At 40.7% G+C, this 22,585-nt stretch overlaps 1 protein-coding gene across 2 annotated transcripts in view; it reads left to right on the forward strand.

The window, feature by feature from the left end:
- Positions 1-6,892: 6,892 nt before the first annotated feature.
- Positions 6,893-22,585, forward strand: part of LAMA4 (laminin subunit alpha 4) — a 100,146-nt gene continuing 84,453 nt past the window's right edge. For both annotated transcript variants that reach the window (XM_010402732.4, XM_010402740.4), the window contains exon 1: positions 6,893-7,515. In XM_010402732.4, the coding sequence (XP_010401034.2) occupies positions 7,315-7,515 (201 nt within the window). In that variant the 5' untranslated portion in view covers positions 6,893-7,314. The remainder of the gene's footprint in view (positions 7,516-22,585) is intronic.

Raw genomic sequence — 22,585 nt, forward strand, 5'->3', positions numbered from 1 at the left:
AATCAGAACTAGAGAAACCAAGGATTTGAAAATATCCCCATCAGATCATACTTACAGGTAACAGGTGAGATACAATAATCAAGACATGTAAGTCTGGATCTGCCTTGCTGAACTGTTTTTGCTATAGGGAAACATTTCTTTTTCTCATCACAGTAGAAAAGTATTTGACTGCATTTTAGGCTTGCTATGCAAGGCAACTAAGGCTGGTTTTCAAGCACTGCTGGCACAGAGCAGTTTTAAAACTGCTGCAATGCTTAAAAAGGGAATGACTGAACACACAGAGCTGGCCGGTGTCAGGATGCCTTCTTATGGGACATTCTGGGTTGGAAAAGAATGTTCTTGCAAGTCCGCTATCTCTCTGCTACATCTAGCACAAAGGGACATGTCAGGGGAAGTTCAGAGCTTAGTGGAGGCTTTAAAACCCACCAAACTTGCCAGAAAACAAGCTGCAAGCAAACTGAGAGCTTTGCTGCCCTAGTTAAACTGTTGGTGATCTTAGTATTGCTTCAGTTCTCTCTGTTAGATTACATTTTTGTTGTCAGCTGCAGGCAACATATTCCTTTTTGGCCACCAGCATATCCTTGGAGTGCATAGGATAAACTTGCAGGGATCTGAGACAATTTCTTCTTTGTGTTGACCCAGGAGGATCCATGGGAAGCCTTTTGGCAGTGAGCCAGAATATGTACTTCTGTGTGACTTCATATCCAAGGCTAAGTTAAGCACTGTTGGATTTGGGAGAGTTTTTAGCAGTTTTCCAGGGTCTGGGCTTTTGGGTGGGGTTTTTTTTCAGTTTTGGAAAGCTGTTTTATGGGCACTTCTACAGGGGTTGTAAAGTTCAGCATGGATTTTTATGTAACTCATTTTCTTTAGCCAATGTTCCATTATTATGATCAAACAACTGATGAGGAAGGGTGGGGAAGCTTCCCAGGAGGGAGAATGAATTAAAAAAATTAGCGATATGCAGCTTGAATTAGACAAACAATTTGGGAGAGAAAGCAAAGTGTCTAAAGACTCCAGACAGAGGGGAAAGAGGCCAGTTTAGGTCAAAGCATGGGGGAAAGCTGCACTGTGAAGGAGTGTGCTAATTGTCGGTTAATCAGGGTGGGAGTACCATAAACAAATTGAGAATATCTGCTTACAAATAAAGCAACCCTTAGAAATAAAGGGGATTTATTTTTACTTTAATCTTCTTTGGTTTTGTTGTTGTTAGAGTAACCCCTTCCTGTCTTGACCAGGAAGAGCAGCTAGCCCTTGTGCCCAAGGTTTCAGTGAAGAAGACGAGACACAGTCAACAGGAGGAATCGTTCAACTAAGAGTAGTCTCACAAAGGAACTGCTGTAGATTTGGGGACTCTGCAATAAATTTGCAGAGGCAGTAAGGACACGAGTGACATCATGAAGGATTAACAAATTAAGAAATACCTTTCTGGAGATTTGGAGAAGATTTACAAGGAGAAGAGCAAAAGGAAAAAATACAAGGAAAGTTGAGTTTGGGACAGGTCTTCACTTTAAGAGGATTTATCTCAATGGGATCATTATTAGTCAGGGCCAGCCATTCTCTTCTATATGATGGGATGTGTTGCTGTCATCTACAAGATCTGCAACAACCCAAATAAACTACATGCTATGCTAAAATCCCACTTCTTTCTCCATCAATGTATCCACTAAGTATTGTCATCATCTACAAGCAAAATAGGCTTGTCCTGTTCCTCCTAATCAGATTCCCTCCAGACTCACAAACCTACAGGTATATTTGATAAAATTAGGGACAATTCTATTATAAAAATAGCTTTAAAAAAAAAAAATCTCACATAACATTTAGTTTTTACTACCACAAGGTATCACTTTCCTGGCTATCACAGACTGAATTGAATTGTCTTGGCTAATTTTATCTTAACAGACAAGTAGACATGCCCAGAACTTATATGAAAGACCATCTGGAAATATTAGGTTCTGGATGTGCAAGCCAAGGTGTCAGAGCAAAACACTGGGTCACAAGAAACTGAATTATTGGAATATTACAATGGTTCTCTTGGCATGAGAATTTTAACAAGAAATGAAAAGATTTAACTGTTTATCCTCAAAAGACAAGAAACACAGCCTCCATCCCTGCAAATACTCTTCACCTTCATCTCACCAGCCCCACCTTTTCTAGTTCACTTTTTAACATCTACGAGTCTTTGCTATTTATGCAACACTACATGTGATGGTGTTTTCCTTTCTCATGCGCCCTTCTACACTTGGAAGTTAGGCTAAAACCTCTTACTCACCTCTAAGCACTTTGTTAGAAAATCTGTCTCAGAAGCATACAGAATAGAATCCATAAGGACTGAAGTAGTTATTATCATTAATGGTAGCACAGCACATCTACAGGTCAGGCCATTCAGCAGGAATAATAATATAGCAAGAGTACCAGGAGGTTCAGATAAAAATGTTAAAAATGACCGGAAGTACTGAAATCCTTTCATATTGAAAAACTGTGAAAATGTTTTTATTACTTATTAGTTACCTGTGGGGAGAGGACATTGGACTGGGAAAACACTATCCTAAATCTGACTGACTTCTAGCAACCAGTGTAGGATGGGTTTTTCAAGTTATCCAGTATTACATATGTTGTGGTTCATTCCCACTCTTGCAAGGTCCATACAGTTCCCAAGGACAAGGCTTCTAGCAAGAGAGAGAGGCAGCTGTTTCCCTGTTGCACTCTGGAGGAGGAAACCTTCAGACATCTTTCTCGGTAAAAAAGGTTGCCTTTAATCCTGTAGAACTAAGGCATTTAGTCCTACATTTCCATCAGATTTGCAAGATTTTGGCATGCTTAATTGAAGAGTTTTACGGTAGAAAAATTGGGCAATGAGAAGCATGATGGCACAGAAACACTACTAGGCTGGTTGTAAGAACCTCGGAATGAGCCAGATCCCAGTGTTGCCAGTAACTAATAACATGAGGGATGAGAGCTGCTGGCTTTAAAGTGTCTGCATGTGGGAAAATAATTAGTTGATGCCCTTAAATAGTATGGCAAAGAAGGAAAGAACATGCTTATGTCTCCCTGCACCAGATCTACAACTTGAAGTCTGGCAGTATGACATTCTTGAACCCTACAGCATAAATTCTACCTTCTACCTGCAAACTGAGACTGTTCCTAGAATGACATAATCCAAAACACACAAAGTAAGTTAACAAAAGTGATGTTTTGTTTGCATGGCTATGATTTTATTAGCATCTCTCTGTGACACAAACTGTGACAGAAAAATTCTTGTTTGATGACCCTCAATTGCAACAGGTTTCTGATTGTAGATAACCAATCCATTTGATGATGCATAGACATGCTGCCAATGTCTTCTAACCTTTATAAAGGTACTTTGAGCACCGGTTCCAAAATATTTTGGATGTCATACATCACTCAACTGTCAACATTTCCATTGGACCACCATTCTACATTATCCAATGTTCAGCTGGTAACATTTGGCACTAGAGCTCAACACGCTGCTTGCAGATGGCCCACTGGGAACTGACAAATCACACACACAACAGCTTGAGATTGGTTAATTTGGAACATGTTATTTGTAATAAGACTTCCACTGGATCCTTCCTTTTGTCTTTCACCAGTCCTACTGTCTATTACAGTGAATCAAAACCAAATGTTAAAGACTGGGGAAAGAACTGGGCAAAAGGAACAGAAGATGATACAGTGAAAACAGAAGGAGAAACTCCTGTCTCTGCACCCTGCCATATTGAAGAATTCCTGTTCCAAATCTCAGGCTGCTTACGTAAGACAGCCGTATCATCTCTGCCAAAGATAAAGAAACTGGAAGTCTATCCCAGCATAAATTTATATTTAAAGGTTTATATTTCATAAGCACTCTATGCATATTTTTAATTTTTTGAATTTTTACACAAATCTGCAGTTTTTGAAAAGGAATACAGTATTTTAAAGTATTTAAAATTAAATGCAGAAAACTGCTTTTGTAAGCAGGTTTTTTTTAGCAAGCTATTCCACTGTATAGTGATATTCAGGGAAACATATAATATTTTCTGCTGAAAAGACTTTGGTTATATTTTTTCTTGTATGGGACTAATATATTTGGGGAGACAGATCTTGTGAGCTGTGTTCCATTTTTTTGTATTTCTTTAGAGTAAATTATTCAGTACTTCCTAATTCTACCATTTGAAGTTATCAGGATTTTCTTTGTTATATAGAATCACGACATGAAACTTTTTCCGATTTTTAAAGCCTTAGGCCAGTCTGGGATTTTCCAAAGACATTAAGCAGACATCTTCCTCCTTTTAGGGCTTTGATCCTGAGAATAATTACAATATTTGCTCTCTCAAACTGCTGTAAATTAGCATGGTGAACTCTTTTACAGGGATACAAATAACTTTGTTCTGATTTTACATAAAGAAATATGATGGGTAACAATGTTTTTTTCACTTGGTAACTTTTGACCATTTCAAGAATGATATTTTCTGTTTTCTGTAAGTGTGTTTCAGGCATTTTGCATTATTAATAACCTAGTAGGTGAGATACCTTCATCGTACACTGAAGTCTTTTGGTTACCTGCTGCCTATGTGCAATAAATACCAGGCTTTGCTTGAAGAACTTGTAGTCTTAGCATGCTTAATGACATTTCTAATGGTATTTCTTGCTCTGATGAAGCAGATGAATGCTTGAAGAAAGTCCCTCAATGGAATGTGCAGGGTGCAGATGGTCAGTTGTCTGCACTGAGCAAGGCCCATGATGTTTCTTCTTCCTGACCAGGTGGCCTGTAGTAAACACCCACAACAGTTCCACTGAAGTTAATTCTTACTCATAAGCTCTTGATTCATTCTTCATCCACTCCTAGGCAGAATTCCATCCATTTAATTTGCTGTCCCACATAAAGAGCAACTCCACCACCTTACCTTGCTGGTCTGTCTTTCTTAAAAATACATGGACACCCATGACAGCACTCCAGTCATGGGAGCTATCCCACCATGTCTCTAACTGAAATGAAGTCATGGCCCTGTGACTGCTCACAGATCTTTTATTCCTCCTGTTTATTCCCCATGCTGCGTGCCTTGGTGCACAGGCATTTCAGAGGGGTAATGGAGCATGCCATTTTGCCAGGAGGGTTACAAGAGGTATACACACCCTTCAGGTGGTTGGCCTTCTGGTTCTCAGCTTGAGAGGCAACTAAGGAACATTTGCCACTGCTGTGGCTGGCCTGCTTATTCCCCACCTGGACGTGATGCTGTGAGCACTACCAATTTGGACACCATCCCCCGAGTCCTTCAGTTTAAATCCTGCCTCATCAAGCTGTCAAATGCCTGGGAGAAGACATAGAAGATTGGGTGATAGTTGGTTTTCCAAAAAACAAAAAATATGCAAAAAGTTGTCTCACATATATTATGGTAATTTGCTGCACAATTCACCGGGTAGTTAAAAATCTCCACTGCCACCATGGGAATTGTGATTCTGTCACTTACTGTCAAGATGTTTTGTTCTCTTTCTTGCCCCTGATCTTTACACCTCAAAGTTGTCCCTGTAGCAGAAGGCCTAATGGGGTGCTCATGGAGACCCTGCCTGGGGCCTCCCTGGTCTTCTGGTTCCTGAGCCCCAGAAAGAATTAGAAAAGCCCTGGCAGCCATGACATCTCACCCTCAGGCTCCGGGAGGACTGTGTGCTTGCCACCGCATCAGGTTCAGCTAACAGAGAGATGCTTCTCTTCCTCTCAGGATGGAATTACCCACAACTGCCATTTATATATTTTATTTCCTCCTCCTAATCTTGGTCTTGAACCTCATATCCTTGTGTCACACTGCTTTTTCTTTTCTGCTGGGGTAATACTTTGTCCCACAAGCTTGAGTGGCCTTGCCTGCTCAGCTACACCATTTCTGAATCAGGCAGAGTTTCTTCACAGTGAACTATCATACATCCCTCTGTACAGCATTTATGGACACAAAACCGTGCCTACAGGTGTGTGGAAGTTAACTGCTCCCCAAAAAACTATTTTACCCTCAAATGTCTACTGGCTGCTTCCTTGGTTGATAATACCTTCAACCAGAAAGGAAAGGGTGAAGGAAGGGAAGAAGAAGGAATCCACTCTCAGAATAAAGCCCGGTAAGCCAATTTCTGTGAAGATTTAAGAACGAAGCCTGACAGGCCAGAGGTGCTACCACTCCCTTCACACAGGACCACTGAGGGACAGGGTGCTGACCCCTTGGCTGGAGCAGTGCACATTAGTATAATTATACCCTGACTTCATCCCAAAACCTAGCAAGGATTACTGTCTTGTCTTTTTGAGATCGTAGTCACAAAATGAAGTGAGCTGTGGGCAACATATTCAGCTCACTTTCATATACACACTGCAAGCCTTGTTACCAGGGCCTCACAAAGCATCTCTTGAAAAAGGAATACAAGATGCTCTTTGTAAATAAAAGTTCATGAGCCTGAGGAATGAAGTCATTTTCCAAAATCGCAGTGAACGATATTCTTTTTCACGAGCCAACGAGAAGCAGAGAGGTGGGCTTGAGGGGAAGGAGCTGAATGAAACATGTTAGAAAAACCACTTAGCCCTATTAGCCCATGGCACAGCCAGGCTGTCTCCCTCCTCCTCTTCCTCCTCCTCCTCCCGCCCACAGCCTCCCCTCCCCCATGACACAAGGAATGGCTAGTCTAGCGGGGTTTTTTTAAATAAATTTGGCACCTTTCTTCCTTCTGCTGAATAAACTGGAGATGTTAAAAAATAAACAGCCAGGAGAGTCAATGATTTGTTTGGAGCAGTCAGATGGAGTTGTGGGGAGCTGGCGTGGAGGGGGAGGAAAGGGTGACCTCACTTTCTGAACAGTAAAGTTTGAGTGGGAGGGTCTCCACACGAAAGGTAAAAAAGGGAATGATGTGAACATGTGAAGGAAGCCAGAGCACTGAACAGAGCGTCAGTCTGTATCCTGACAGGGGGAGATAAGGTGGCTGGAGAGCTAGCGGTGCTTTCCTGGAATACAATCTCTGTTTGACACTCTCTGCTTAAGCACTGCCCATCTGTATGTTATTGTGCTGGAGCCTCTGGGGAAAAAGAGGAGCCACAGGCACGGAGAGTGAACGAGGGAGGCAGCAAAAGCGTTTTTCTTCCCTTCTTTTCCTTTTTTTTCCTTTTTTTTTCCCCCTCTTTTAAATCGGGATCCGGTTAGACTGCCTTGAAGTGCCACATCTGGAAACTGAATGCTGAAAGAAAGTTAAAATAACTGAGGCACCACTAAGCCAAGGGGGGCTGATTGCAGAAGAGGGTAAACAATTACTGAGACGCTAGAAGACCACTGCTGGATGTAAGGGGAGGAAATGGCTTTGATCTCCGCCTGGCCCCTCGTTTCTCCTGTATTATTCTTTTTGAGATGCTTCTCCTCCAGCACAGCCTCGAGTGAGGGAAGCGTTTTTCAGTTTGACATTGAAGGTAGCTCAGCGGTCAGCACGCAAGAAGCCACTGTTATCAGAGGGCAGCAGCAGGCAGTAGCTACTGGAAGTTGGGTGCCTTTTGCTGAGGTACAGTAATTCCCTTCTCTCTCTAGTGTCTGCAATTTTCTGCTTTCACCTGTCTGTGTCAAAGCTCCCATCTGGTTAATGTTATCTTAATCATTCGATCCTTAAAGTGATACAGGAGGATTTTGTTGGGGGGGGAGGTGGTCTGAGACGTTGCATTTTGGGACTGGAGAGATACAGTTCAGACTTCAAAATGTACACATGCCCTGCCTGCTGTGAGCAGACAGCTGCTGTACTTTGCACTGAAGCTGGCTTAGCGTGTCTCTGACTTTCCTGCCAACATAACTAAACAGGCCTGTCCAAACAGAGCTATTTTACAAGAGTTAATTGTCACAACACTTTTCTGCTTGCCTTGTAATTTCTGCAATTGTAATTCACTGAAATTTTCCAAAAGAGTCTGTCATTTGATGGCAAACTCTGTACTGTAAAAGTTTGTGCTTTTGCCTCTGAATGCCATCTGCCTCCAAAATTGGAAGTTTGTTTTCACAGCGAAAGCAGGGGATGATAAATCAAATGAATCTAGAAAACTACCTGCAGAGAGCACACCTGCAGAGATTTTAAGACTTCCAAAAATTATGTGGTTGGGATTAGTGACAAACGAAATTAGAGAGATCTGGGAAGCAATTTGACAATGGAAAATTTTCCCACAAGCCCTGTATTTTGGGATTGATTTATACTTCTCATTTCAGCAACACTACATCGGGAATGGTCTACACAAAAGCACATCTTGAGGAAAAAATAAATCACTCCAGCATACATGGCACGGGGGCAGGGGGGCAAGGTTGGAAGTGGAACAGTGGACACAACACAGTAATATCTCATGCGTGGTAGATGCAAAGTAGGAGGCTAATTGAGTTCCATAAGGTCATGGGAAGGGAAAGAGTAGTTCTTCTAGCATAACATTCAAAAATGAGGTGAGATTAACACAGCTGTGTCACTGTGACAATATCAAGATCGCAATCTCCAATATCACATGGCTGATTTTCCACCTACAGTCCACTTGCCAGAATTAACAGCCGTGGAAATAATGTGCATAAAGCCTTCAGACAGCCAGGGTTGCTGCAGGGCTGGGCAGAGCTCATTCCCCTGCTCCGAGCAGCTGGACAGCCTCAGGAAACGCCTGCCCACCCTGCTGGAGACTCAGCACGAAACATGACCTGTGTGAGAAAACTGAAGGTTAAACCCTGCTTTGCTCGGCATAAGGACTCTTAGGAGCTATCCCAGTTTTTGGACAGGCTCCATGGTGTGGGATGTACAGATTTTCTCCTCTGGCCTTGGATCAGCCCCGAGAAGCTGCATTGCCACCTGTTGCTTACAACATGGAAAGTCCCTGAATGAAATGCCTGACTTAAAAGCTGAATGGGTTTTGTAGCTGCTTTTCACAGGATAATGAGCATCAGTGATTATTAGTCTTTCTTGATAAGACAGTCTAGTATGGTTTTCCCAAAGACACAGTTTACATTTCTTCATGTAAGTATATTAGATTTTACATTGGGAAAGCGCTGTGAGATACATTGGACACTGCAGGGGAAGGACACTTCAGTTTCCTTCAACCGTTTCAATCCTTCCTAAATTTTTCTTTGGCCCAACATAATAGATTCAATAACTGGTGTTTCTTCTGGCAGTTTACTTCAGCCCATGCAATGGCAGCACTTAGACTCTGGATCCCATGTTACGACTGGATGACAGTGCCTGGTATCATCACACCAAGGCCCTTGGCTGCAGAATGCTATAGCTTCATGAGGAAGAAGCAGGGACTTCAGGCCTTTTGCTGCATATTTCAGGACCCACCTCCATGGCAATTTCCAAAGAGGCCCAGTAGGATGCTTTTTGGGGAGAGGACTGATGGCTCTATAACAGTGAAAACCCACTTACCCATGGATGCATGTGTGTGGCTGGTAGCAGGATTTGAGGAACAGGCTTTAAGCCTGGAGGTTGATGTAGTGGCCGGAGAGTGATGGTTTGGCAGTCTCTCATCCAAGGAAGGAACATTACTTCTGGTCCTCAAAGAGCTTCTCCCTCCCACAGCTCACCTCCCCTCCCTGAGCCTCAGGAACAGGGTCATCCCAGCAGGTTTGAATTAACCTCTTTTGAAGCATGAGTTCTTAACCCACAGCTCACAGCGAACCGCAGAGTAAACTCCTTTACACAGTGTGGTTTGATTCAGCTCCTTCTTCTAAATATTGACTCAGGCCTACAGCTCTCCCGAGCAGACAGAGGCTGTTAGTCACGTCAAACAGTGCCAAATGATACAAAGGGGGCAGTTTCACAAGGCAGAGTTACAAAGCCACAGATGGGGCTTCGTTGTGGTCTGTGGTGACCGTCAGCTGCAACATGAAACATGCCAGTGGGAGTTTCCAAGATGTAACTGGTGGAATGCTCTTGAATCCTGGTAAGAGTTTAATGTTATGAACCTATAGAAGAACAGGAGATCTCAATTAATGTAAATACATATTAGTGACTATTTCTCAGTTTTCCAATCCTCTTCCTTTACCATGTGTGGCAACCCTAAACTGGGAAGAACTGGCAGAAGTGGTTTAAAAAATCAGAATTAAAGTTAATGTGGAGCTTTGTCTTTTTTTTTTCTTTTTTTTTTTTTTTTTTTTTTGTGGCTGGAATTTGAATGAAAACCTCTTAAGAGAAGGAAACTAACTGCATTTTTAATGCTATGCTAATATGCTGTATCCATGCGCAGAGAGGACCATGAGTTGGACTTCAGGCAATGTTGGCTACCTTGGTGCCCTGGTTCTTAAACATTATGTAATCCAGTATATGTGATCCAGTACACCTAAATTAGGCACATAAATTGTTCGTAGATGTTTCAATCAGAATCATGGACTCTCTTCAGGTACAAACCCAAATTCCCCATACAATAGTGGAGACACTAGGTTTTCTAATCCTCGAATTCCTAGCAGTCTTCCCTGAAAATGCTCAAAGGAGTCTCTTCCTCTGTAAGGATGTTTTTGGATGCTTGTTTCAGGACAGCTTTATTAATCAGCTAAAGCAGATGTTTAAATTAACTGGATTAGATTCCACACAATGAAATGTTGCATTACCTATATAAGGAACATTGTTAGTGACCACCAAGCAGTAAGATATCTGCTTCTTGTTTCAAAAAAAAATTGCTTATAAATTGATTAAAATTATTCAGAAAAGTATTATGAGAAGGATTACAGTGTTAGGAATTTGAAGATAGCTGAGAGGCTCTGCAATCCAATTTGCCAACTCAGTGGGAGGTTAAGAAAAAAATTTGAACTTACTGTGTAAGTACATACACAGGCAAAAAAAAATTACCTAAGGACTTGTTAGTCTAATAAATTAAGGTCTTGGCATATGCAACAACAACTGAAGGTGACTATGTTGAGACTACAGGTTAGTTAAAAATTTTATTTTCAAAAGTGATTAAGCACTGGTGATTTTATTCAGTTGTGTTGGTTTGTCCATGAAGAGGCAGATCAATATGAAAAGCACTCTTAAGTATTCAGTTTCTTGTGCACTATTTAGGAAAATTAAGTTTCTTGGCTCACAAAGACAATAAGGGGAGGTGGGGGAGATGTTACAGCGCTGAATCCTGATGTCTGTGGGGAGACAGAGGGAAAAAGAGTGAGCGCAGAGCAGTGGATCCAGCTGATCAGTGCAGCCCAACAGCAGTTGGTGGCATGAAGTCAGAGATTGTTTTTTCCAAACAAGGATAGATTTAAATATTTTATAAGGAGGATTCATAAAAGATGGAAGCAAAGCATTTAAAACTGACAGGCAGATATCAAATAAAAGCAAACAAACAAGTGGCAAACATCAGAGATCTTTGTTTTAGTGTTCCACTCACCAGCTTGGATGCAGCAGAAGGAAAGTGAGACACTTCCAGGTTTGGTGAGGCACAGAGGTAAAACTGAAAACCAGAAGTTCTGAAACAGTTATATCCCACTGTCAAACACATGCCTCTAAAATAAGAGGCAGGTCATACATTACCATTTGGGTCTGAAGCCTGCCACTGTCAACATCTGTGTTTGTAAATTCCACTGATATCATGGGTTTAATTACATAGGTGTAGATTTTGTTCCCCATTAGGAAGAAAGTTCCTTACAGAGTCTAAGGTGAGAATAAACAATGGTACAAGACTTCAAATACCAGAGAGTATGGCAAATGATTCCCTGTGATCCACATTGTGCAGTCACTCTTCTTAACGTAAAATGAATGTAGGGTGACACCCAGTAAAATACTCGTTTCATTCTGATGTAAATGACTACAAGAGGCCAGAGACCACTATAAGAGATGAGTGTGGGAAGAATTAGGGGAAGAAAGGGAAGACAGACATTCTGGGGAGACATCCCCCAAACCAAAAAAGACCATCTCAAATGTCCTGCATGGAAAGAAGAAGTGAAGTAAATAGTGGGAAAGGAAGCAAACTAAAGCAGGAAGAAGACAAAGGAGGGGAAAAAATTAGAGCAAGAATGAGATAATCAAGAGTCTTAAGAGTAAAGAAAAAAATGAAGTTGGGACAGGGCGGGAAGCCAATTCACAGAGCGAAGGAAGACATGATATTATTGGACAGATGGAAGAGGAAAACTGTTTCCAGCATCAGTGTTTTTGGCTCAGGGGAAAGGCAGAGAGGCAAAAGTCCTTTAAAGGAAACAATTATCATAGTCAAGTCAAAATTAGCCATTTACTATAAGAAAAAGTAAGACACAGAAGTTATGTGACGGAGTTTGTGTGTTAAAATGACATGTTTGACAATCATTTTTTCCCACCTGACTTTTACCAGCAGCTGCTGATAAATAGCAAGAAGCAGTTTGAGGTGCTTGCTTTCTAGTTCTCTAAAGTGATAAGCAATAATTAGCATAGGACCTGTGACAAACTCACCTCTCTAAAACGGCTCACATTAAATATATAAAATGACAGCAATCATAAGTCCCAGCCACTTGTTAACAAAGACTCAAATTATCATCAAATCTTCTTCACTCCTTTTCCCCAAAAAGGTTGAAACAGAAAATCTTGCAAACTGTTGAGAGAAACCACAATTTGATCCTTACTTGCAGCATTAATCTGTTCAAAACAAACTAGTACTACAAGAAGCAGCAGAAGGCCTAATCCTGAGGTGTGAGCCAAAAAGGGTTTTAGCTTGACAGGAACCTTTATATTCTTTTAAGCTAATGTGAACTGCATCTACTTTAAAAAAGCAGATCTTTAAATTAATTCACTTCAGATCCTTGAGGTTATGTTAGGTTAACTTCTATAATGGGCAATTTGGATTTCTAGCTGCTGGTTTTTTCTGATACAACAAGGTTATGTTCTGAGAAACATCTATTAGTGGGGAGGAAGTTTTACTGCAGATGTTAGTGATTCCAACTTAAGTTTCTCATCAAAACTTTAATGAAAATCAGCTTCTTGGATTAGCGCCACCAATCCCCAAACCTTTTAAATCATAGGAAGCTGAAGCAAATGGAAGCACAAGACACAGCAGATGGATAGTTGGAAATTTTCTCCATTTCAAGAAGATGTATAAAACACCCACCACAAAACACAGTTTAAACTCTACTGCAGTGAATTCCCACAAAGTTTTGGGCAAGTACCAGCAAAGTGCCCCAAAGCTTATTCAGGTCTGTGAAAACCAATAAAAGGCATTTTATGCCCGCTCTTATTCACAACATGGGAAGCAAGGAAGGAATTAAAAGTCCAGTTTTTCCAGGGGGCATGAGAAGAAATAAAAGAATTGCTTTCTGAAGGAAAACCTGGCCTGATTTAAACTGATAACAATTAGAGCTTCTAGTGCTCAAGAGCTGTGTAAAAGAGGCCTAGTTTCTGAGTAACATATAACCAGCCACTGATAATTTACAACTTGCTTCTGGACTTAGATTTCAAACACCAAAATATAGACACCCTTTGGCTTTTATATTTTAATTGGTCCTCTTGAATGTTTGGATCTGATCCCAGTCCATTTTCACATACCACCATGAGCTGGGGATGTTTGGGTTATGCATCCTAATGCAAGATTCAACAATTGCTGAATAGAATTATATACAAAGCTGTTAGAGTTCCAAAGTTTTTGAAATCTATTTCTTTGCCATTAAATGATCTCAAAGAGATTGTCCTAACTGTCAGTCAGGATACATAAAGTGTGTATTTGACAATGAAAACAGATTGACTAAAATGCAGTAAATAAGATCTGGCTTTGTGGTTCCTGTTTAGCTGTATTGTGTATTTCTTTATACAGTTATCTTGAAATAAACGCTTCATAAGTACTAGAACCCTTTTTTTTTTTCTTTTATGACAAACCAGCAAGAAACAGTGCTAAACCCACAGCATTCAAGAGCCAAAGAATGAGAGAGGGCTGTGAAAAATATTTTAGAAATGACTATTCCAATTTTACAACACATTGTTCATAAGAACAACTAAAATGTTATTGTTTAAGTCATGGCATATAGAAGCCAGGGTGTATGAGACAAACTGGCACACCTGAATGTTAGTTTGAAACATAATAATTACTGAACAAAAAGACTACCTGGATGAACAACTTCCAATAAGTTCTGCAAAAATAGACTTTTTAACTAAAACTGTAAGACTCAGAATCATTGTTTGACTCTGTCTACCCAACAAAAATGAAGAAAATTAGCTCATTCAGCCTTTGACCATTGCTGAATGGTGGAAAAGTAGCTACATAGAACCAGCACCTAAACCAGATACTTTCTGAGCTGTGTAGCACCCTTTTACCACCCTACAATGCATCCTTTTACTCTTTTATGAAAGACCTTCTAAGTGCCAAGAGATTAGCAGAGTTTTCTGCCAAGGCTAATGCAAGGCCAGCATGTCCTAGGGTTTCCTACTGTGGTTTTCCACCTCTGAGCCTGGATGGTAGCCTATGGAGAGCTACAGAGGGCCTGCCATTCATTACTGCCTTAGGCTGTGCTTCCCACTCCTAGCTCCAGGGACCCTTCCTCAACAGCATTTTGTGGAAGCAAGCATTTGTCCAGATCCAGTATCCAAAAAAGAAAACAATAAAAAAAAAAACCTGGCAGAACAAAATATAACATAGCCCTCCCTACCCTGGCTATTAAAGTCCTTCATGCCCCAGAAAGGCTAACACACCCTTGAGGGTTGGCAAGGTCTCCAGAGCACGATTTCCTGGCAAAGTTCCATTCAGGGGGAGGTGGACAGGTATTGGAAGTCTAGACATGGTGTAAGGTCAGGGGGAATTTGCGTACCCTGCTCAGCCTATTGCAAGTTTGTGGTTTTCTGTTGCTCTCTCTTTCCAGTCAATGGCAAGAATAGTCTGAAGAGGTTCAACAGGGTCTCTAAGGCACCAGCTAATTACTTTTAAGTCAGCTGGAAACAGGCTGTTTGGTGATGGATTTCTGTGAGGGAGAAGAAAAGAAGTTGTTGGGTTTTTCTCTTGATGCATTGATTCTTCCCTCTCTTTGAGCCAACAAAAAATGTATTTTTTTCAGTATTAGACTATGCCAATGATGAAAGAAGCCCAGAGGCATTGAGAGAAGAAGGCAGGTTACCCTTCTCCCCAGCCCTGGCATTTCCTCTCTCCTTTCAGAGCACAGCCTCTGCTCAGCTTCATCCTGAACATAAGGCAAGCAGTATAAAGTTAACCATGCTGAGCTGTCTTACTCTCTTCCCACACACTTGCAAAGTGCTCAGATGATCCAGGGGAAAAGCCCTTTTTCTGAGAGCTGCCCAGAAACACAGGATCTTCCCATCAGCCTTCCCCAGCAGCTGTCTGTCTTGTCCATAGTTGGGCCACCCTTGGGAGGCAGAGACGGATGAAAGCTCTCTCTCTTCATCTTTCAAGACTTTCACATTGGCCTGGGTTTCTTTCTGACAGACTTTTAAATTGATGCTATGGCTATTGGCCAAGCAGATCACTGTTTTTCTCTGCTGTGATTCCAACATTTCAAAGAGCTGCAAAATCAAACCAGGAAACACTAGAAATCTGGAAGGGGGGAAAATAATGCTAAAGGAAAATCAAAAGAAGCTTGAGATTTACCCTCTCAGTCTTAACAGTGTTCCACAAACACAGTCGTACCTGCTTCAAAACCCACTTTTCTTTTTCATCCCTTGAAAATTTTTGTCTCTATCTGGAAATCTCTGAGGGAGTACTGTAGTTTGTTATTTGATTATGTCTCACTTATCTGAGAGACTCAATGACTTAGAATGTACATTTCATGTAAGTGGGGACTGGGTGGAGGGTGGTTAATGAGGAAACAATGTAGATTTATCCCTTTTCCTGTAAATTGAATACATTTGGCTTTTTTTTTTTTTTTTGAAAGAGGAAAATTAACCAGCTACTCCTTCAACTGCATATTTTCTATTTCCAACAGTGAGCATGTGTAAGAGCAAGTTTTTCACTCAGTTGCAGTACTAATAAGTAAATTAGAGACTGGTATTAATCTCAGATTCTTAGCCAGCTTCCAGACAGCTAAAACACTTTAGCCCTCCCCATTTTTAGAGAAGAATGCCTTTTAAGCAGAGGCTTTGTCTTTCCCACTGTATATGGAAAAAATGACTGTGCAGTTCTATGGAGAATGCCTAGTTGAGATATGTTTATGTTGGATCCAACCCCATCTCTGTTGCTGAATGGCAGTTTGTTTTCCACTTGAACTGGGGAAGGGATAACAGTCTGGGAACTCTTTCAACACAGGAAATTTTTAAAAAATTTAATACAATTACTAAGTCAAGGTAATAGATAATGTTGTTGTTCTGCATAAAGCCATCTGGCTTTCAGCTATTTCTTGGTTTTGCGGGAGTCCCCATCAGCCTGTCACTGCTGCCGTGGAGGCATGCACAAGCCCACCCAAGGAATCAGAACACAGAGTAACAGTGGGCTGGGGAGAAGGTTCCTTGTAATTTTTTCCTGCACACCATGCCGGCTTTGCTTATTGGTTTGGAGGTTACCCATGTGCAATTATCCATATTCACTCTCTCTCCGACTGCTACCTCTACCATGCCATAGGGAGAAATAGGGGTAACGCTTTTTTCTGTGTCTTCCTGCCAGCCAGATTTTATCTAGAATTGTAGCAATTAATTTCAGTCTTGCTAGTTTTTGTTTTAGCAGTCCCTGAGCTTTGCGCTTAAAACCTTGAGAAGAAGGTTTCCACCAGCTTCATAATCTGTGCTTTTTTATCATCAAAAATAAACTTCTGTTTTGGAGGCTGATGAGTTGATAGCTCATCAGGTAATACATAAATAATCCCAGTTGTCATGGATAAGTCAGAACATGAAGTTTGCAAGTTAAAAAGTTATGAAGTTAGTGTCTTGTCCTGTGTCCCTTAAGGCAATCACAACTTTTCCAGTAAATTCTGAGGAGAGCTCAACCCCTCTGTATATATAAACGATGGAGAACTTCTAGTGTTTAGTCATTGCTTAACACAGCAGCAGTTGGAAAACAAGACTAAATTCAATCATCAGATACACTCTTCAGCAGCTGCAGACTGGCCAGACATGGTGTGCCTGGCTCCAGATCAGCCCTGTGCTCTCAGGTGGGACCATCACTGGGAATGCAGGCATAAAGGAACAATATTGAGATCCATACACAGGGAATGACAGAAACGACACTGGTAACAGAAAATAATACTTCATTTGTTTCATCACTTATTAAGCAGTTCATTTACTGAAAAAGATTAGAGGTTCACAGCCAGTGTCACTGCTTTATTTATCATTGTTTTGGTGTTTGAAGATTCAAATTACTGAGCTTCACAAAAACACACTGCTGCAGATTTAATGAGCATTTCATATCACTTATCTAGAACAGCTTATTATTACATTAATTTGCCCAGATCTATGGCAAATGCACTCACTGAGGTTTTTTAATCGAACCTATCTCAGCTTAGAATTTCATTCAAAAAATAAGAATATGCAAAAATATTGGAGGATTCCACTGAATGACTATTTAAGCAGGAAATAATTTGCTTTTACATTTGCAAATTAAATAACAAAACAGAAAGCTTGTTAGTGTGCAATTCGCATAATTACTTTAGTTTGCAGTCTCATTAAATGCAATTAGAACTGAGATACCTGTCAAGATAAGTGGATAAAAAAAGATTACCAGCATTGTTCCCAAATTTCTTCACCAACTTCTGGTTAATTTCTAATTTATAACATCAGTGGAACACTCAAAGTAATAAATATTTCACAGTTAACAATGTCAGAAATTTAGAAGAACAATATAGGGATTTAATGTACTACACCAGGGTGCTTATAATAAAACTATCATGAACATTGATTTGAAGACTAAACTAAAAAATGTGTTCCTCTCAGGAATGTTTACAGTTTGAAAAATAAATTTGAAATTGCAAATGGCTAATTTTCATGAGGTTTCTGCATTTGAACTGGTAAATACTACAGAGTGGCTTTTTGCATGCAGACAGTTGCCTAACAGCTGTAGTGTCCTATTAAATGGGTAATTAACTATCTAGCTATGATGTCACACACTGAATTACTTTCTCCAGTAATAATAGTTAGAATGTGACCTTTCTAGTTCAGAAGAATTTGATACTGTAGACCAGAGGTAATGAAGGCTTATAGAAATTATAAATAGAGCTTGGAGGCCTAGGGGAAGCTGGTGAGCAAGTCTGTTTGTTTTTAATTCTCTAGTTTGAAAGGCTTCAAAGCTCAGACAAATTTAGCAAAAATCAACAGAGAATAAATAAAATTGCAGAGCAGATGTTCACTTCTGCCTGCACATTGTGGAGTACCTCATGGTGGGGAGCAGAACTTCTGTCCATCTCTCTCTATGATTGCTTTGATGGTAGAGCATGTCTGACCAACAGGTCAGTAATTAACTTCTGAGGGCCTCATTCTCCAAGAGGAAGACAAAGATCCTTCTGAAATGTCACTTCATAGGGGTTTATAGGTTCAAGTACAAAGACAGTCTTGAATTTATTACTCACTGTCTGGGAATTTAAAGTCCATTTATTTCTTCAAATGATAACTTAAGAGCGAAGGATGACAGCTCTGTGAAAGGGCACCACCAGGGAATTTTATTTTTTAAATTAGTTATAGTTTACCTCAGTGGTTTGAAGAACTCATAGAACTCTCCTCCTTAGCCAAGACTTGGTCTAGGAAGATACACATAGTAAATTAAGAGAGAATAGTAGGACAAATAAGGGGGAAGTTACCAGCAGAACGAATGTTCTTTGTACCTTGAGTATGAGCTTCTGGTCTTAATTTGTTTTCTCAAGAAGATAAAAATGCTTTCATCATTGTATCTAACAAAAACAAATGCCACAGAATATATTTTTTAAAAACAACTTCTATATCAAATAGATTTTTCCATATTCATGCTTCCTTCCTTGTATGAAAAAAACGGATTTTCCTTAAATATCTTAAAAGCTCCCTTACAAAGTTAGTTTGAAGCTTTCATGGGAAATTTTATCATTGAACTGTAATTCTTTCTCTGGACATGCTTTGACTAATCCGTTTCATATATCTGGTATGCTTTGGCAGTAAATCTTTGCAGGTCGCTCATAAAAGCTACCCTCAAATACAAGAGTGAGGTCTAACCCTAAGAAAGAATGGTGGGAAAAATGGGGAAGGCAGATATGTGCTGTGTACATATCAAATGTCTTCAAACCATGACTGTTTAGCTGAAAGACAAAATGTTCTTTCAGCACTGCATTAAGAAAAGTCTTGGGCCCAGAAACAGCTTTATATTCACTGCAGGCATCTGGAACAAGCAAAACACGACTACACCATGTCTGGCCCCATGGGGATATTCAGTATCCCTGGTGGTTCTGACTAGTTCTCTTAAAAGACGTGAAGGTGTTGAGGAGTGTCCCTGCTGGGTACATTGGGTACATCTGGGACACTGGAATTACGTTGTGTGCTCTGCCATGGATTACACTGCGTGCATTTGGATACAGTCACAGATAATCGGCTCTAGGTAGCCCTGCTTGGACCAGTCAACCTCCAGAGGTCCCTTTCAGCTTCAGCTATTCTGTGATTCTGAGTGGCTGTGGTCAGTATTCCATTTTACTGATCGAGAAACTGAGTGGAAGAGTAATGTTCATCATCACACGAGACATGAGCAGAAGAATGTATTTTCTTGAGTCCCAGTATCCTTACGAATATAATTAGAGATAGAGCAGCTTGTGCACAGAAACAAGGTGATGAGTTTCTTTGATGTTCAGCAAGAAGGCATATATTTGGTATGTTCATTTCAAACATTATAATGAAACTATTTCTGTGGAGGTGTTTGTAGATTAGAGGTAAAACATATGTAATAAAGTGGGTGAGTGGCTGGAACCAGGTGCAGGCATAGGCAGGGACAGCAAAGATAGGAGAAGAGGAGTAGGAAGACAAATGGAAAGCAGAACAGGGAGAACACAAGCATGAGTAGAGAACAGGACAACAACAGAACGGCTGTGGGAGCCAGTGGGGGCAGGTGGAGATCCAAACCCCTCAGTGTAATGTTCAGTTGCTCCATTAATAGATACAGCCCAGGAGAAGCACCCAGGCCTCCCCCAAGAAGGGCCAATGAGCAATCATCTCATCTGGTTGGCATTTACTGTAAGACTGTTTAAATGACATTCAAGCCTCGTTGCCAACAAGAGAGACATATAATATAGACAAGACTAAAAGGTAACCTATAAATAAAAGCTAGAGTGAGCTATAAATACAAACTGAGAAGCCATGGATTTGATCAATGTCTCTCAATATACAAATGGACTTAATGGAACACTCCGTGCAGCAAGCCCCTCATTGCTACAAGTACTCACTGTGCTTTTGAGGCAATTGTAACTGCAAAAATCTCTATCCATAGGAGTATTCTTTCTCCTTTGGCAAATTCAAATCCATACAAATTTTGGGAACACAAGGTCTAGAAGAAATTAAACAAATGATTAGCAGCTACATAGTTACTATTGTAAAAATGTGGCAGCAGTATGAATGACAGTCAGGACAGTATCAGAGCTGTCATCAAGTACTTGTATATAAAGAGGCCAAGGACGCCTTCTAGAAATATTTTTTCCCTTGTGTCTCAAAAAAACAGAACAAAACAAAGCAGAGAAAATTTAATTAGACAAACTCTACCCCAAGTCATACACTTCAGGATCCATCAGATCATAGAGTCGTGGAATGATAAGATTTGGAAGGGACCTTAAAGATCATGTAATCCCAGGCCCCCCTGCCATGGTTGGCATTGTTGGAGGAGCAAAAAAATCAGTGTTTCAATACAGCCATCTGTTATCTCAGCCATTTCAGCTGTTGAGAGGCAAAGACCACCCTCCCAAGCTTCCTTCATAGCAGGTATTATGTGAAAAAATGCACAGTTTTGCTTTGCATTTTTTGATTTCACTTTGCTGATGATCTTCAGAACAGTCCAGTGTTTGTGTGTCAAACTGATGAAGATAAAAAGTGTGAAGAAGAGGAGCAATGCCAAATAATATTCAAAACAGAATGGTGGGCCTCCTCTTTTGGAAAATGGGAATCAGGAACTGTACAAAGGCATCTGGCAGCATCTGGTGCTGGGTTTAGTGATTTGTTATCTCCTAGTTAAGAAATGTGGCAAGTCAGCCTTTCATGGTTAGTTAGGCTGAATTAGAAAGATGGATTATCTGCTGATGCACATTGCTCAGATACTGTACACATACCTTTAAAATATGCACTGTCTCCTGGGCACACATAAAAACAGCATAGTTCTAACTTTAAATGCATCTCAAAATTTTCTTAACAGGGTTTCTCAGCCATACTCAATATTTGGTCCCAAAGCATTTTCAGCAAGAACTGGTGAGCCACTGAGTTCCTCATCCAAAAATGTGGAAAAGTCTAGGTGTGAAGAGCACCAGAACCCATTAATTAATAAACACCTTATCCATCTGGTAAACTCAGTCTCTGATGGGCTCAGAGCAGCTGCCTACACATTCAGAAAAGAGGGTGCAGGTTTTCCTCTCTGCTGACCCTATGCAGCAAGTGCAATTCATATGTTTTCTAGTGACCATGCAAGTCCATCCAGTCCTCTGGGACGAGTGCAAGAACCAGCATGGCTCAGTCAGCAGCAGGGCCCTGCAGAGCAAATATAGGTATACCCTTTTACCCCACTTAACCCTTGTCCATCCCCTTGTACATGCACACTTCTAAACCCCCATGCTGTCAAAAGATACTCCTAAAAACTACACATATTGAATTCTCAACCCGAAATTTAACCTCCAGCAGTTAAGCACCTTTTCTGTGATCAATAAAGTGCATGTTGGCTGTGTAAGATGGCAAAGACCCCAGGAGACCCCAGGGCTCCTGAGTGTGCTGCACACCAGTAGAGGGGCTGACACCAAGATGGAGTTGCACACAGTGTTTACTGTACAACTGCTGGATTTTATATTTTGGCAATAAATGGAGAGAGGTTTCTCCTGCAGGTCACCAAAGGCAGGGGGGTCAGGAGAGTGGGATGCAGTGTTATCACAGCTATTTTTGTTTGCATAAAGTTTCCCAGCAGGCTGAAGAAGAACTAAATCTTTGTGTCTATGCTTATGGATAACACGTCTTTGACCTGAGGAATTTGAAATGTCTGTTAGTTTGCTCCCAGGGAGCAAGAAGTAGTCAAATGACCATCAGTCTACAACTGGAAGTCGGGATTTTAAAAATCCATGTTTAAATTCACTGGAAGTCAATTATGTCCTGAGCTGAAAAGCAGATGTAAAAGTCACGTTGCTGTCCTCAGTACCTTTTGATGAATGAATTACCAGAAGTATATTTGTATATCTGTCCAAGGTAAAGAAGACAGTTTTGTAGTTAATGATTTCCAAACATGATAAGCTATAGATTTTGTGCCTGCCCACAGCGGTTTTAAGACAGGATGTTCATGGATTCAAATGCTTTGTTTATTTACATCCCAATTTGGTAAAGCAGTATTTTTAGTGTGCCTTTTGGAAGGAAACAGAAGATGTCCTTAGAATGGGGTCATTCCTCTTTCTAGGCTCGATCTTTCCTGCATGTAGGGAGAGAATTGGTTGGGCCTGTCAGACATCAAGATTTCCTTTGTATGCATCCACTTTCTCTACCTGAACATACTGACTTGTGGAACATACTCTAAGGAGCCTTTGCTCTTCTCCAAGGATACGGGGTCCAGCAGTTTGGC

The sequence above is a fragment of the Corvus cornix genome, chromosome 3 (genome assembly GCF_000738735.6).
Source record: "Corvus cornix cornix isolate S_Up_H32 chromosome 3, ASM73873v5, whole genome shotgun sequence".
Lineage (NCBI taxonomy): Eukaryota > Metazoa > Chordata > Aves > Passeriformes > Corvidae > Corvus > Corvus cornix.